The 17,913-nt window shown below is 33.8% G+C and overlaps 2 protein-coding genes across 2 annotated transcripts in view; both read right to left on the bottom strand.

The window, feature by feature from the left end:
* The window catches only part of LOC138691317 (zinc finger protein ZFP2-like), a 499,579-nt gene that overhangs the window by 173,989 nt on the left and 307,677 nt on the right, over positions 1-17,913 (bottom strand). The gene's annotated exons all lie outside the window — the stretch shown is intronic.
* Positions 757-17,447, bottom strand: LOC138691321 (gastrula zinc finger protein XlCGF26.1-like). The gene is made up of 5 exons (XM_069813203.1): positions 17,275-17,447; positions 14,054-14,154; positions 9,698-9,835; positions 7,496-7,578; positions 757-2,782 (listed from the first exon to the last, which is right to left on the bottom strand). The coding sequence occupies exons 2-5, from the start codon at positions 14,147-14,149 to the stop codon at positions 1,714-1,716; spliced, it is 1,386 nt and encodes a 461-aa protein (XP_069669304.1). The 5' UTR covers positions 14,150-14,154; positions 17,275-17,447; the 3' UTR covers positions 757-1,713.

Below are 17,913 nucleotides of genomic sequence, written 5' to 3'. Positions count from 1 at the left end.
CCTTCAAACGGAATGGATTCTGGAGTGCTTGTACGCGAGCAAGCGCTTCCAAGGAAATGTGTTACTTGGACGTATGGAGAGATAAGGCTCTTCAAATGTTTCTCGCTTGTCTAAGCGTACCTACATTTTGAAATGACTATAGTACGCAAGTTTTTCCCAGCCATTCCACTAGTACGGTTTTTTCATTGTGGGAATGGATTCCTGAGTTTCTGGACTACTCGGCTATATATACATCTTCCCACAAACATCACATTTCACACTTCCCCTATTCAACAAAGTTAAGCCAAAAGTTGACAAATCAATCACTTCTCGCCAGGAAGTAAGCGTAAACACCATTTTAGATACACTCATATCACAAAAAAACCTTCCACACAATATCCAACATATGGCTTTTGACTTATCAACAGTATAGTATTCTATATAATTATTTATTTAACATGGTAGAGATAAGGCCACCAGGTCTACTCTTCACCCCTACCAGGGGATTACAACAATAATATTAAGAATACAATCATAATTACAATTAATGTTAAATTTACACATCTTGATTACACAACTTTTAACACTGTATTATTTCGGAATATGTATGATAGGCCTAAGAACTTTGTGTTAAATATTATTAACGTACCTAGTTAACATGTTTCTACCTATTTTCGGTTATCTTCGGAACTGGTCGTTGTTGGTCTTGGCGCCTCTTTGTTTCCTGTGTGGGTGCGTTCGTAGTGTAGAGTCAAAACACATACTCTCTTTGACTCTACACTACGAACGCACCCACACAGGAAACAAGAGGCGCCAAGACCAACAACGACCAGTTCCGAAGATGACCGAAAATATGTCAAAACATGTTAACAAGGTACGTTAATAATATTTAACAAAAGAAAGTTCTTATCATACATATTCCGAAGTTAAATTCATAGTTACAATAAAAGTTAAAGTAATAAAAGATTACTTTATTAATAGAACTTAGAGAATTTTTTATAGTTTAAGAACAAACAAAGATTATCTTGCTGAAGTACAAATTAAAGCTAACATTACAAAACCATACAGTGATTAAAGTGCTGGATATTGAAATATTTATAATGAAATATAATTATGTACACGCATGGATGTATAGTGAGATATGCGGGACATAAAAAACGCATTCCACACACATCACAGCTGAACAGTTACACTTACGTATGCATACGTGAATACACATTAAGATTATCTGAACGCGAAAAATCCATTCCTAACATATCACAAGTGAACGGTTTTTCACGAAAAAGCATCTGGAGATTAACCGGACGTGCAACACTTCCCACACACATCACAACTGAATGGCTTCTCAACTGTGGATATGTGAATGCACATTGAGATACTTCAAGAGCAAAAATCCCATTCCACAAACTTTAGAACTAAACGGCTTTCCGCTTGAGTGAAGACGTGAATACAGTAGAGTATTCCGGGGTGCAAAATCCTTCCCACACATATCATAACGAAAGGGCTTCAAGCAAGTGAACACGTCAATGGATATAGATATTCCGCGCTAAAAGAACAATTTGCACTGACCCCTGTATTGAATGGCTTCATAACAGTGTGAACGAAAGAATGCCTAATTTAGATTTGAAGAGCTTCTACAAGAGTTACCACTCACGTGCCGCGTGAATGCTCATTCAAATGTATGGAGAGCGAAAAACTCTTTCTAAAGACGTCACAACGGAATGGTTTCACGCCTTAGTGTACGCGTGAATGCTTATCGAGGTATTTCGATAATGAAAAATATTTTCCACAAACGTCACAACTGAATGGCTTCACGCTAGTGTGCATCTTTAAATGTGTTTTAAGGTTTGAAGAACTTGAAAAACTCTTCCCACACACATCACAACAGAATGGTTTCGCGCCTGTATGCACGCGTGAATGCCTCTCGAGATGTGCCAATTGCGAAAAACTCTTTCCACATACGTCACAACTGAATGGCTTCTCACCTGTGTGTACACGTGAATGTATCTTCAAACGAATGGAGCGCGAGAAACTCTTTCCACAGACGTCACAAGTGAATAGTTTCACGCCTGAGTGTACGCGTGAATGCATATCGCGGTATTTAGAGAGCGAAAAACATTTTCCACAAACGTCACACCTGAACGGTTTCTCGCCAGTGTGCAACACTGAATGTGTTTTAAGATTTGAAGATCTTGCAAAAAACTTACCACACACGTCACAACTGAATGGTTTCGCGCCTGTGTGAACGCTTGAATGTCTTTCGAGATGTGCCAATTGCGAAAAACTCTTTCCACACACATCACAACTGAATGGTCTCTCGTTTGTGTGCACGCGTGAATGCCTCTTGAGATAGTCGTAGGTTGAAAAGCTCTTCCCACACACGTCACAAATGAATGGTTTCGCGCCTGTGTGCATGCGTGAATGCCTCTCGAGATTTCCCGAGCGAGAAAAACTCTTTCCACACACATCACAACTGAATGGCCTCTCGTTTGTGTGCACAAGTGAATGCCTCTTGAGACAGTTGGACCTTGTAAAACACTTTCCACAAACGTCACAACTAAATGGTTTCTCGCTTGAGTGAACGCATGAATGCTTATCGACATCACCCGATTGAGAAAAATACCTTCCACACACATCGCAATTGAATTGCTCGTTACATTTGTGTTCGAGGTAATGGCTTTTGAGTCTTGCAAATTCGAGAAAAGACATTCCGCAAATGTCACAATCGTATTTCTTGTCGTCATCCTCTTCAGGAATATTTTCGCAGAATTTTGCAACTCCGCTATTATGGCTAACTGCAACACTAACAATTATAAGTGTTATTAGTGCAAAGAATGTCTACATTTCCAATAAGGAAATATATACGCATTAAGCAAAGTAATATATGAGAAATTCATAATGGCCTTTCACCTTCAGTTACTTCTGTATAGATTAACTTAATAAAATTAAGTAATAATAGTAATTACAATAATCATAACAGCAATAATGATAGTAAAATTAATAATGATAATAATAATAATTCATTTATTTACTAATATCGATGTGATGGACAACAAATATTGGGCAATAAAGTCCAAGAGAGTGACAAAATTAATACAATAAAATTAATAACTATGGTACAAATTCAATAATAATAATAATAATAATAATAATAATAATAATAAATAAATGTAGTACTAATGGAGGTGCTGGTAGTAGCAATATCTGCAGTATTTTCAGCAAAAATATAATAATAATAATAATAATAATAATAATAATAATAATAATAATAATAATAATAATAATAATAATGCCAAACTTGCCTCATTACTCAATTTTCTTGCATCGCATTTATTGCATATATATTTTATATATTTTAAGACGATTCAATTGAGCATAGTTAAAATTTGAATTAAAAAATAATGGATTGCTAAGCCAACATACTATTACTGCATACTAAATCAATACACTCTCGTTGTTCGTTTATTCTCTGAGATGAAAATGAATGAATTGTACATAAATATTATTTTAAGAAATACAGGATACGAATGTACAGAATAGCCTATCAAGTTTTCTGTGCATAAGAAGCTATTTTAATCTTAGTGTGTGAATAAGCTTCAGGGCTTCTACCACATTGTCTTGGTGTTGGAGGCTTTTGTTTCGACCGCTGTGTTGTGGTCATCTTCAGAGCAGTTGTTGGACTGCTCTGAAGATGACCACAACACAGCGGTCGAAACGTCAGCCACCAACACCAAGACAACGCGGTAGAGGCACTGAAGCTTATTCACACACACCATGTACACCAACCGTGGAAGCCTACGCGAACACTATTTTAATCTTACCTGTCCTGGATTCACTCAGAAGTTACTGTAATAACATTATAGCATTATCTCCATCTAGAGAAACTACACTTTCCAACAGTGAAATAATAACACTACTCAACAAATTTGAACTTTTTTTCCGTAACATTAATAAAACAGGCTGATCTTAACCAATTTGCATGCGCCGAACACGAAAATGACAATGAAAAGGTCGTAAGACGTCACATTTTTGTGTTATAGATACTTACTTGATACATTGAAAAATCAGGATTTTTTACCTATTAAAAATTATTTTATTCTCATTTTTGGTGTGAAAATTTCCAAGGGTAGCTTATTTAGATAAAACTGATACATCAATAACTGATCAGCTATTGAGACTTATAAAAGCCACTCTTCGTGCAATAAAATAGAGAAAGATAAAAAAAAAACTTTCATTTTTTCTCTTATGAGAACTGGAATCTTCCCTTTTTAAAAACTAGCAATAATCGCCCATCATCGCTGGATCCCATATTCCTTGATATCGTTGTTCCATTGTAGCAATATCTTGGTGAAATCGCTCTCCCTGCTCATCACTTACAGTCCCAAGTTCTCAGGAAAGAAGTCCTAATGTGAATGTAAGAAGTGGATCTTCAGTGACATACTGCAGGCCATTTTTTTTTTTTTTGTTAGTAACATCTCTATTAATCGGCGATAATTTTCTGCCTTGTGATTCCCTAAAAGCCCTTTGATGTAAAAGATTTCCTTGCTGATAATACCGTGGGGTTAAGTTTTTTCTCAAAAATGCTGTCCTTAGAAAGTTTTCTAATTTGCGGACCGACAAATACGCCTTCTTTTAATTTAGCATCACTGGTTTTAGGGAATAGAGTCATTAAGTGTTGAAAGGCTTCTACACTCTTATCTAGAGCTTTCACAAAATTTTTCATTAGCCCTAGTTTTACATGCAGTGGAGGAACAAGTACTTTTTCACGTTGCACTAGCGGAGGATATTTAATATTATGCTCACCACATAATATTGTGCTGTTGCTGGACTGTCCCACAAACATAAAAAAACAACATAACTTAGTAAACCCTCATTGTAATCCAAGCAACAGAGCTATTACTTTCAAATCTCCACAAATTGCCAAGTGATGTTCATTACAATTTACTGCATTCAATATTAGTGACATGTTTTCATAAGTTTCTTTCATAATGAGTGAATGAGCCACTGATGGAAGGTTTTGTATTGCCATTGTGCAATAAAACTCCTTTTAAGCTTAGTTTTGGTGAATCGATGAACAGTCTCCATTCTTCTGAATTATATTGAATATCTAATTCATTCATAAGCCTGTTCACATTTTTGCAGGCACAAACAGAATTTTTTATTACAAAATAACTAATCAGTTTATCATTTCGTTTTCTGAACACGGAAATCTTGGTATCTTTTGCTAATAAGTTCCATTCTTGTAATCTAGAACCTAATAGTTCTGCGTGTTGCTTGGAAAGATCTGAATCCCTAACTAGGTCATTAAGTTCTGCCTGTCGTATCAGATGTGGTGTTCTATGATGTTCGTGAATGTAGGTGTGATCAGTGGAAGTTGAAGGGTAGTCTGAGGATTCTGATAGTTCGTGTTTCTTGGAATGACATAATCTTCCCCACTGGGCAGAGGGATAGGGATAGGAAGTTCAGGAGAATGTGGCACGGGTATTATGGCTGGTGGGAAATTAGGACACACAATTTTATCTTTAGTTTTCCTTGAAAATTCCTGTGGTTTTATAATGCAGAAATAACAATCTTCCAGATGACTGGTGAGCTGTCGCCAAATCATTGTTATTTTTCCCCCGCAACCACTCTGTTAACTTCACGTAATATGTTACACAACATACGTGTGGTGACCAATTTTTATCTTGTTCACCCACTTTATAGCCAAAATACAAGTAATATGCCGTTTTTACATTCTCTGTTATTTATCGACGTTGTGATTTCAAAGTTAATTCCCGACAACAGGAACAACGATTGCTATCCATTTAACACTATTACAGAATAACTAGTACCGCTCACAACACTTCCACAATCAGAACTAATCACAAAATTATTCATTTTTTGTCTAACGATACAACAGCGACCGTATTTCCTCCTTTCCCTTAGTCAGTAATATCCAGATGTGATCTACCCTCCGTGCAGCTGCATAATAAGAGTAATAAAACAATAAACCATCGCTAAGGGTAACACTCATTCAACCCACAAAAGTGAAAGTATGTTCCAAATGGTACCTTAAAAAACGGAAATGCTATATAATTGTGTAAAAGATCGACGTTAAAGAAAAGAACCTCTTTCAAATGGCTAGGTTTTAACACATTTTTATATGATTCGCTAACTAAAAAATACAAGTTTCTGAAAAAATGTGACGTGTAGGCACTTTTTCAATGCCATATTCGTAATCAGGACATACAAATTACAAAAAAATCGTTATTCTTGTCCATGTTATGAAAACCTTGTTAAGTAGTGTAATTAAATATACAAATTGGTTAATTTAGCTTCCGATATTACTTCATACAAACACAGAAACATTCTCTGTAAGCTATGTTTCATAGCTTTCGATTGTTGTTGTCCAAGGCTCCTTATAGACGAAGTCATTTGTTTTTATTTCACTACACCGCCTTAGATGGCATTGTATTTTAACTTTAAAACTCATTTATCTCATTAAATATCAGTTCTATCAAAATTTTGCACAGAATAAAACTTATCGGAAATCATTTTTAAAGAAACTTTTGTTATGTAACATATTTCACAAAAATCAATAATAAGGAGGATATTTCGATTTATTTAATTCAGGCCTCCTTATAACCCCCCTTTTAAATAACGTATTTTGAATGTCATATAGCCTAAAATCTAAGCTACAACGAACTTAATTTATATTTCAATTTTCATCCAAAACCGTTCAGCCATTATTGCAAGAAAAGGTAACAAATGTGGAGACGGACAAACAGACATACAAACAAAAATTTCAAAAAAGCGATTTTGGGTTTGAGGGATGGCTAATTATGCATGTTAACACCAATTATTTTTGGAAAATCGAAAATTACTAGAAAAAGTTTGGCTACAGATTTATTATTAGTATAGATTATGGTAGTAGTGGTCGTAGTAGTAGCATAAGTAACAATAGTAATAGTAATAATAATAATAATAATAATAATAATAATAATAATAATAATAATAATAATAATAATAATTTTGAAACTTGTAAATCCAGATATTCAAAACATCCCACATTTATTAATTTCCTTGTTTGAACATAGAAATAGTCCCAAATCTATAGGAGACAAGCAGAACTGAAAGCAGTTGAATAACATAGATGTTATCAACAAATTTCTTTTAGAAATTCGAGGACAAACTTAAGAAATTAATGGAAACCATTTTTCCTGGGTACATACAATTTTAAAATGAAAGGATTCAATTAATTGGCCTTCATTAAATGTGATAAGGTGAGGGCAGGTCTATGCTTTCGTATTTCCTTGAATGGCAGCAACTTCAGCATCAATAGTTGTAATGGTATAGCAGTGGTAAAACTTTTATTGGTGATAGTTATAGGAAATGGTATAATTAAGCTATTTGCTCCCGCAAAGTATACTTTCATCTGAAAAATAATTATATTAAAACTAAAAATATATTTATTTTGTTGTGATATAATTAAAGAGTGAAACCAACGACAAAGTAAAGACTGATGTATTTCACTCACCTTTGAGTCAAGACTTCATTCTCTTCTCCTGTTACTTCCAGTTTGACCTCCTCATTCACTTCATCCAATCCACATGAATTTTCCTGCAAATCAAGATTTTGCAAAACAGACACATAGGACAATAACAGATGAACTATTAATGCATGGTAGATTATACACTCCATAGATAAAAAAAAAAAATTGTACCCAATGCAATATACAATAGAAGCATTCTTGGCAAAACAATGATATGTATAAATAAATACAAAAGAATTGCAAACAAGAAATTATAGCAATTTCTAAGAAATATCGTGTAGGCTATTAAGTAAATTTTGCACAAACACTGAGTTACCGTAATTGAAAGTGTAAGTGACAATGATAGTGGGTTGCAAGAAAGCATTTGTTTCTTCATTAGCCGCTAATGGACCAATAAGTTCGAAAGACGCGTTCCAAGAAATATTTAAGTGTTATTGATCCATTAAAGGATTCACTAACTTAGAGATCTGATTTCCCTCCTATAATAATATTTATTCCTCTGTTAGACAGCCACCTTGCGTACATTTTGTGTATTGGCGAGTAATTTAATATTTTTTATTCATCATAATGTTACATGTGTGACATTTGGGCATGCGATATTTTGTGTAACAGGCCTACATATACAAGATATTATAATAATATTGCATATCAATGGCTAAAAAGTGATTCTTCGTATATGTACATTTGCAGGTAAATAATAAAAAAAAAGCTTGGAAATTATTTTCTCAAAATAGACAAATTTCTTATATGTTTGTACTTTGCACGATCTTCTATTCGAGAACAAAATATCAGTACAACGACTAATTTTGTGAACACAATTATACGTATTTATTTATTTAACCTGGTAGAGATAGGGCCGTCAGGCCTTCTCTGCCCCTCTACAAGGGGATTACAACTATAATATGAAGAATAAAATTACAATTAATATTAAATTTACAATTACAATTACAATAAAAATTAAAGTACGACAAGATTATCTGATTAATGAAAGCTAGACATTTTATCATAAAAGTTAAGAACAAAGAATATTTTTGTAATGTAGTTAATCCAAATAATACTAATGTAGTTAAACTAAATCACCATTTTTGTAGATACAGGTATCGATATATGATAATTTGATTAATTATTTATATACTTATTCATTCATTCCTCGAAAAGCGAAGTTACTATTTATTTCTTTATTTCGTCTAAGGAAGAATGTATCTGCTCTATAGACTGTCTTTCTATTTTCTATAAAATTAATGCAGTCATGCGCTATTTCTAATAAAAAAATTGGCATATTTATCTTTCTCACTGAAACATCTGTTCCTGATTTCTTTCTGGTTCGTATTAGTTTATATTTATTGCAAATTCTAACAATAAAAGCAATGCCTCACATCAGTCCAGCAGCCGATGTTCACTTTTTATTCATTCACGTCCTATTGCGTCACTTGTGAAATCCAAAGAGAATGTTAGAGAATGTTATGGTTTATTTAAGGACACTCGTAACTGCAGAGGTTATATCAGCGTCGCCGGATGTGCCGGAATTTTGTCCCACAGGAGTTCTTTCACATGCCAGTAAATCTACTGACATGAGCCTGTCGCATTTAAGCACACTTAAATGCCATCGACCTGGCCCGGGATCGAACCCGCAACCTTGGGCATAGAAGGCCAGCGCTATACCAACTTGCCAACCAGGTCGACAAATCCAAAGATGCTTGCTTAACGATCCAATAACTAGTGGCCCGTTAATTCCTTGTCTGCAACCCGACAATCCACTAAATTTAAAGGTCCACGAACTAAAGAAAACATTATTTATAGGTCTGTTTTCTTGCTACCCACATTTCGAGATGATCACAGGTGAGAACCAGACAGATGTCAGCAACTGATCCAATATATAAGGTAAAGTCGGTAATGGAAAATTGTTATGAAGAATGTGAGGATTAAGGGAAATTAAATTAAAATAAAACTCAGAGGGTTAAAAATTTATCAGTGGCGATGTAAACAACAAAATTATCATGGTTTACGGAACACTGAAGACTGCAGGGTCTACCATAAAAATGAAGTAGAAAAGATTTACGACTGACTACAGGATGAAGAAATTTAAAGGGATGAAAGCAACCATCATTGTATCCCTTGGTCACCTGCATGTAGTCAGTAAATAACAGAGAGAACTAGGGACCAACACACTTCATAAACTGCACGCACCTCAGCTTCATTCTTCACAATGGAAAAGTCAATAGGCACTGCAGCTTCCTCAAATGTCATCTCTGATTTCACATCACACCTGTGGTCCATAATTTCTGTTTTTATTTCAGTGAAGTGAAAGTCTAATAAATTTCCTTCCTGCAAAATAAAGAGAAAAATTAAATGAGCAATACATGATATAAAGTTGTAGACCTACACGAAAGACCCATGACTATTTATAAAGTCCGTCCACACTATCATTAATACAACGAATGAACGGGTATCAATTTAAAAAACTTGCAACGCAACATACAAAAGCATTAATTTAAACAAGAATTTTATTCAATCATATGACTTATTTCAATGTAAATTATGCAATTATAAATTTATATAATATTTTTAAAATTGTTAATGTTTTCACCATTCAGTATGGCATCTTCAGACATTCATAATTAGAGACATCTTGTGGAAAAGTACATTGAATCAAAATTGTAGTGAAGATTTTTACATTATACCAGAGTATAGATTGTTGATGTCAATATTAGAAACATAAAAAAAAAAACGGTGAAATATTTAAGTGTAGGCCTACCAATTAAAATCAAAATTTAAAATATGCACATTTAATCGGAATTACGTAACTATACCATATTACACTCAAATAAATGTACATGATTACTGTTAATCACTTGTATTACCATTTTAAGAATAATTAAAAAAGAATGCAAAAATTGTATTTGAATGTGTTACGTACTTAAAAATATCACTATTTAAATGTCTAGAATTATTAAATATGTTACATTTTACAAAAACATAATAAGACTAAATTACAACCAATCATACCAAAGCCATTTTAATTGAACTACAGTGTGACTACTATGTGTGGACGAGAAGTTGTTCAAGTGTGTTGATTGTGTTAAATATTACAAATCCATTTCAATGAATCATAAATTTTGTATATAACTGTGTTATGTAATTCAAAAGATGTGGTTATCAGTTATGATGTGTTGTGTTATATTGAAGGCAAGATTTCAAATTAAGCCTAATACATTTTTACATCACATTAACTTAAAACATTTAGCCATGTCACAAAATAGAATGCGCCTGATGATGGGTTAAAAACCCTCCAAAAAGACTATCCAAATCAAAAAGCAGTAGCAAGGCCTAGTAGTAGATCTAAGAGGCCCCATTAGGATTCAAGCACTCATGCTTGTGTAAAACAACTCAAAGAAACACAGAGTAGGTACCATTACAGATCAGACTGTATCATTCAGGGATAGTGTTACAGCCTTCAAGATGGCGGTAGTTTGTCATCACCGACAAAACAGAAGGAGCTTGAACTTATTTATTTATTTGTTATTGAACATAACAGGCAAAGCCCAATTACAATGTTCAAGACTGACAAAGTAATTTATAAAACATAAACAAGGAAAAGAAAACATTCTCTTATTAAAAACCAAAACAAAATAGAACAGAGAGAAAAAAAAATGAAAATAAAGTGTGAGAGTAGCTTCAAATTAACAAAAACATATTTTGGGAAATATGACAAATTGAGGGGTTTGGGGGGAAAAACCAGGCAGCTCCAATTTTTTTCATTTTTGAGATATTTGTGCAGAGAGGAAGAAAAAAATACGCTCTATCGTTTGGTCGAGGAACCAAGTAGTTCCAAGAATTACATTCACAGTTATAATGCATTTTGGACCTGTACATGTTTATTGTTTGGCGGTAAAACCAGGCAGCTCCAGGAGCCACCTTGTTGTTTCACCAAAATCTTACTTTATTGTCAGTTTCGTGTGTCAAATTGTAGTGTACTTTGTAAATTTGTAGTGTTTTTTGTAAAGTAGTTTTACTCCTCGTAGAGTGTTAGAGAAGGCCGTATTGGCCTTAACTCTGCCAGGTTAAATAAATCATTATTATTATTATTATTATTATTATTATTATTACTACTACTATTATTAACAGGAAGCAGCACTATTATCACAGCTTAAAAGACAAATAAGAAGGTTAATATTGATCCATTGTTGTCAGTATTATATTAGTAGCACATTAGTGTCAACATGGAGACTAGCGACAGTGAATTTTCTGCTTCTGACGGTGAATATAATCCAAATGAAAGTGTGTATAGTGATGAAAGTTCCAGTACAGATTCATTTAAGAAGGAGAGAAAACGTAATCCAAAACGGTGGCTCTCAAATACAAGAAAGGAACTAGAAATGCAGGTAAATCATACGTGAACAAGAAAGGCAAGCATTTGCCTGTTCGTGTTTCTGAATCCGACTGTAAATGCAAGCGCCAGTGTTACCAGAAACTTGGTAACCAAATGCAAAAACATACTGAAATCATTTAATGACATGAAGAATAAAGAAATGCGAGATGCATATTTGGGTGGCCTGATAACTGTTCGTGATGTCCAATGACGCCGTGTTAAAAGTGGAGATGGCATTCCTCGTGCGCACAACTATTTATATAAGGTAAGCAAAATAATTAAATGCAAACAGGTTAAATTATACAATATAATAAAAATGCTAATTAAAAAGTAAAAACTAATGCCTACATGGAATGACAATAAATCGTACTGGATTGTTATTATTATTATTATTATTATTATTATTATTATTATTATTATTATTATTATTATCATTATTATTATTATTCATTTTAGTTTCGTCTAGGTTCATATGAAGTGATTGTGTGTGAAACTGCATTTGCTGGAGGTAAAGTATAAAGTGAGCTATGACTTCTACTATAGATTCTTCACTACAAACTTTAGTAATGTATCCTTTGGTATGATACTTGCCAAAACTATTATATCTTGGAGAAGAAGATGTTATAATCTCAAATTGAAGAAGAAACAAGACCCCTTATAATTCAGAAAGACTTACATCTTAGGAAAGCTGATCTCTTCTATTTACAGTTGAAAGAGAAGTCATCTTTGTCTAAGGCAGATGAACTGTAGAAACTATCTGCTTTGATTTTCAGCAGAATATGGATCTTCCTACCATACCATCAGGGAATGTTTTCTACAGCAGACAGCTATGGCTTTACAGCTTTTGCATACATGTAAGCAGCACTCGTAAAAGTTACTTCTACATGTATGATGAATGTGGGGATAAAAAGAGTCCCAATGAGGACATTAGTTTTCTTGACGATTTCTTTGCTGCAGTTTGCAAGAAATCTCTTAAGCATATTTTCATGTTTTCAGACAACTGTGCAGCACAAAATGAAAACCATACTATTGTGCAATATTTATTTACATTGGTGCAGCAAGGCAGATTTCAGACCATCACACACATGTTTTCAGAGCTGGATCGCAGTTTTCTACCCCGTGATCGCTCATTTCGAATTGTTGAATCACAGAAGAGGAAACATGAACGCCTATATGTTCCGCAGGACTGGTATAAAGTCGTCACAGACAGCTCCAAAAACTTTGAAGTCATTCCAGTAAGTCAATATATGCTGAAGAATTAAAGTGAGTGTTACCAAACCCGCTACAAGAAACTACTAAAGAACACTAGAAATGTTCAAGTTCATGATTTCTACTTACAGACTATTTCAGTATAACATGCGACATAAGCAGGTTGTTCGGTGTAGTGAATCATTAAATACAACTTTATTTTTTCACTTTCCTATTATGAACAAGAATGGCCCTTCTTCCCTCATATACCAAAAAATACATTCAGAACATCTCTAGATAAAAGCAGCCAAGTATAAAGATGCTATGAAGTTGGTATGTCAGTATGTGCCACCACCTGATATGCCCTTTTTCAGAGTTTAGGCCTACTATGCGACTTAATATTAAATAACAATTTAATATTAACACCCCAAATATGTAAGTTTGTACTATTTTTTGAAGTACCTTAAAATCAGATATAGATTTAATTTCTTTATAGAATTAATATCATCGCCAAATAATAAAATTTTAGAATGTTGTACACAATTCACGATATCATTAACAAACGATAAAAGCAATAATGGACCATGATTAAAAGCTTGAGTTCATGGAAAACTTAATGAGGCAGTGAATGCTACAGTTGTAGATCAAACACTGTTATACTTCCTAAACTACAAATTTGTGCAGGAAAGCATTCGGATAAACCAATAAATTGAAACAGCAAATACTGGCTCATCCAGGAGGTTGACAGACTTGCGAAGTTTAGGAGGTTTCGGATTTGAAAGTTCTTATGCTTCTTGTTTGTGAAAATATGTGTTTTAATGTGAAATAAAATTACATATTTACGGTTGGCATATCACATTCACAAGTTTCAACTTCGTTTATTATGTTCCATCACGTTCAAGAAAAATATTTAAGTTACATTGGTATATGCTCCCCAGGTATAAATGATATATTTAGAAAACAAAAAGTAGCTGCTTTCAATATACCTCAGATAAAGGCTTCCTCTCTTCTGTATCTGCGTTATCACTTGTCTGTATAGCAAGTGGGTCGGAGTCAGGTTCCATCTTCATCAAGTCATCCATTACGACTGAAAAAGGAAATTAAATAACAACCTGCAGAATGTGAGCGATTTGGATAGATATACTGGCTTGGTAAGTAATAATTCTACATCTGCGTAGAGTGAGTATTTCTATGTATGCGCGCGCGAACACATAGAGTATTTATTTACTTACTGGCTTTTAAGGAACCCGGAGGTTCATTGCCGCCCTCACATAAGCCCGCTATTGGTCCCTATCCTGAGCTAGATTAATCCATTCTCTATCATCATATCCACCTCCCTCAAATCCATTTTAATATTATCTCCCCATCTACGTCTCGGCCTTCCTATAGATCTTTTTCCCTCCGGCCTCCCAACTAACACTCTATATGCATTTTTGGATTCGCCCATACGTACTACATGCCGTGCTAAGAGGGATGAACATACAGGAGAATGGAGAAAGTTGCACAACACAGAACTGCACGCATTGTATTCTTCACCTGACATAATTAGGAACATTAAATCCAAACATTTGAGATGTGCGGAGCATGTATGGGTAAATCCAGAAATGTATGCACAGGGTTAGTTGGAAGACATGAGGGAAAAAGACGGTTGGGGAAGCCCAGGCGATGATGGGAGCATAATACTAAAATAGGTTTGAGGGAGATGGGATATGATGATAGGGACTGGATTAATCTTGCCCAGGATAGGGACTGATGGTACGACTTATATGAAGGTGGCAGTGAAACTGGGGTTCCTTAAAAGCCATTTGTAAGTAAGTAAATATACTTAGATAGGTACGCCTAAATTTTATTGGGTAATATCCTACAGCGGATAGTATATCGTGACGTAATTTATAACGTCTCAAACGTCTTTTAAGTTATAGATATTGGATTAAGATAATAGTCACAATTTTCTTAACATATTTTATGAAACCATATCGTACAATACATACAAATTTACAATATTTTAGGGAAATGCGCACCCTGCACCCTATGATTCATTGTAATAACATAACTTCCACACATCATATCATAATCATACATGATACAGAAAAAAAATAAAAACAAAAAATATATAAATTTAAATGAGGAAAAAAGTTAAAATATATAAGTAAAGAAATATTTCTTACATACAAGAAAATGCAAAATTAAAACGACAATCACAAACTGTATAAATATTTAAATCACCCTCAGGATCTGGGACTTCCAGTGTACAGCAAACCCATGGAGCTACACATACTCAATATTCTGTTGAATAGAAAACTTACAACAATCAAACAATACTTCTATTTTTCATAATAGTTTTCCTATGTCCATAAATATCATAAATAAAGCCGTAGGCCAGGAATAATTACTTTTCTCAAATCGCTTGCAAAGCTTACCTTACAGTTTGATCCAAAATCTACACAAGTCACACATACCGATAGAATAACAAGCAGAGCCTTCAAATGGTAAAATAACGGTCCACCATCTCAAAAAACGGTAAAAAAAAATTAACAATGTAATCGCTGGATCACACTCAACAACGTTCTGGAACTATATCTAAATCTAAACCAACAAAATGCTCGATGTACAAATCTATAAAACGTTCAAATATCAAAATATCTAACACCAATTCCATCTATCGATTCATCTTACGAAGTAAAAACTAAGTAGACTTTGCATATCGATAGTAGGAAATAACACAAAGGAAGATAACATAGTTTCCATCGTTTCTATGAAATTACCGTTCGCTCTATCTAGTTACTGAGACTCTATATAAAATCCATTTTGAATCTTGCGTACACCACTTTTAACACTTGAATATAATTAATTGATGAACTAGTGGACTTACTCGTGTTAAATATGTAACAGCTGTAAGGCGGACAAATATTACATATTTAACACGAGTAAGTCCACTAGTTCATCAATTAATTCAATATAAAAGATTACCGATTTCGCTTACACAGGAAACTTCACAATCTTTTATATTCTGTGCCTCGATATTACCATTTACGAGAGGAAATCAAATCTTGCCCTTCAATTTATTTAAATAAGTGTCAATTCCCTCTCTTAAAATTCTGTTTATACTAAAGAATAACACAATTAATAGTAAGATTAGGAATATCAACTTGCCGGAACAAAAATGATATATGCAAAACGAGAAATGCGTAATTGTCTAAACTAGTTACACTACTCCTGATATTTTATTGTACAGAGACGCATACTTGGGCTATTAGATTTTGTGGAGATTCCTTTCCAATTTGAACATGTGCTCGGAAAATGTAGTTTCCTGTGGTCGGAAGTTTAAAGTTTATCATTGTCGATAATTCTAGCCATATATTACGTAGATTCATAACCATACCACACGCAATGTACTAATTGGATATCTGAGCAAACAATTCTTTGTGGCGTTTATCTATCTATTTGGACAGGTCTATAGATCTAGCGACATCTTAATTAAGATCCAATTCGTTGCGAAACATTCGGTTATACTTTTCTCCCACTATTCTGTGCGACCATAATCTATCAGAAAGTTAGCAAATTATATCCTTCATTCTAACTTTCCAATCGTATATTCATCATTACGTCACTTTCTCAACTTCGGCGAATTGTTCCCTGGACGATCACACATTCGACAAGGGGATCATCTGTTACGGGGACTATACATCCAATCGTTACTAGGTACAGCAGATGAATACTATTCGTACTACGGAACTGTTAGGGGAAAAAGTGGAGCCTCCTTTGATCTAGTTCTGTAGAAGTACCCATATGATAATAGATATGGCTCATAAACATAATTTTTAGAATATAAAAAACAAATATGAATATTTACCTGCATACAATAGACATTTATCCGAAATATCAAACTGGTAAGCGTGTAATACAAAAAGAATATTTGTAATAAAAAATCTGAACCTTATGGAATAATGAATTACACGTTTTAAATGTAAATATGTACCTGTACCCCATTTTTTTCAGTAATATGCAAAGAATTAAATACATGCCTCTAGGACAAGTCGATGTATAGCACAATAGATTGTAAGCATGCAGGAAAGTTTTTGGATGTCGTTTCCTCCTAACTTTTTGTGGAATAAAATGCAAAAGTATATTACCACTGCTCATTGAAAAAAAAAAAAAAAAAAAAAAAAAAAAAAAAAAAAAAAAAAAAAAAAACACATTTACATACCTGTTTTCAGCTGTCAATTTTAAGCACTGGTGAAGGACAAAATTAGCATAGAATGATAAGACCTGATACGGAATATTTATATTAGTATCAGTGTTGTCAACAGTTGTTCGTATAATCCCGCTAGATGGCTTTCGAAAACCCGCGATTTTCTAAAAAAATATATCTCTAGATTTTATTGTATATTTATATAATAATAATAATAATAATAATAATAATAATAATAATAATAATAATAATAATGGTCAAGTTACAGCATCCACCCACCAATATAACGACATCCTCCCCCCAATGTAACGAATATTGCACACTTTTGTCATTTCCAATTTAGTGCTATAAAGCAATTTTGAACACTTTTATCAAAGCCACAACATATTATTTAAATTCTTATTGCACTATATATGTTACCGTTAAAACCCTAAATCCGACAAAACCAGTTTCAACTAGCTTTTTCAACTAGGAAAAGCTAGTGTTAAAATGTAAATAGATAGCGAATTTTCGTAAGATCTAGAATCAATGACAGGTTAGTTTCGGCCTAGATCATATATGTAACAGATAACTCCTCGCTACGTTAAAATCGGCAGCACTTTGAAGAGAACAACCGCCAGGATCGCCACCCGTCTCCCGTAAACGAACACGAGA

This window comes from Periplaneta americana, chromosome 16, assembly GCF_040183065.1.
Source record: "Periplaneta americana isolate PAMFEO1 chromosome 16, P.americana_PAMFEO1_priV1, whole genome shotgun sequence".
Classification (NCBI taxonomy): Eukaryota; Metazoa; Arthropoda; class Insecta; order Blattodea; family Blattidae; genus Periplaneta; species Periplaneta americana.
The sequence above is the reverse complement of the archived record's forward strand: the minus strand, read 5'-3'. Positions and strand labels throughout refer to the sequence as shown.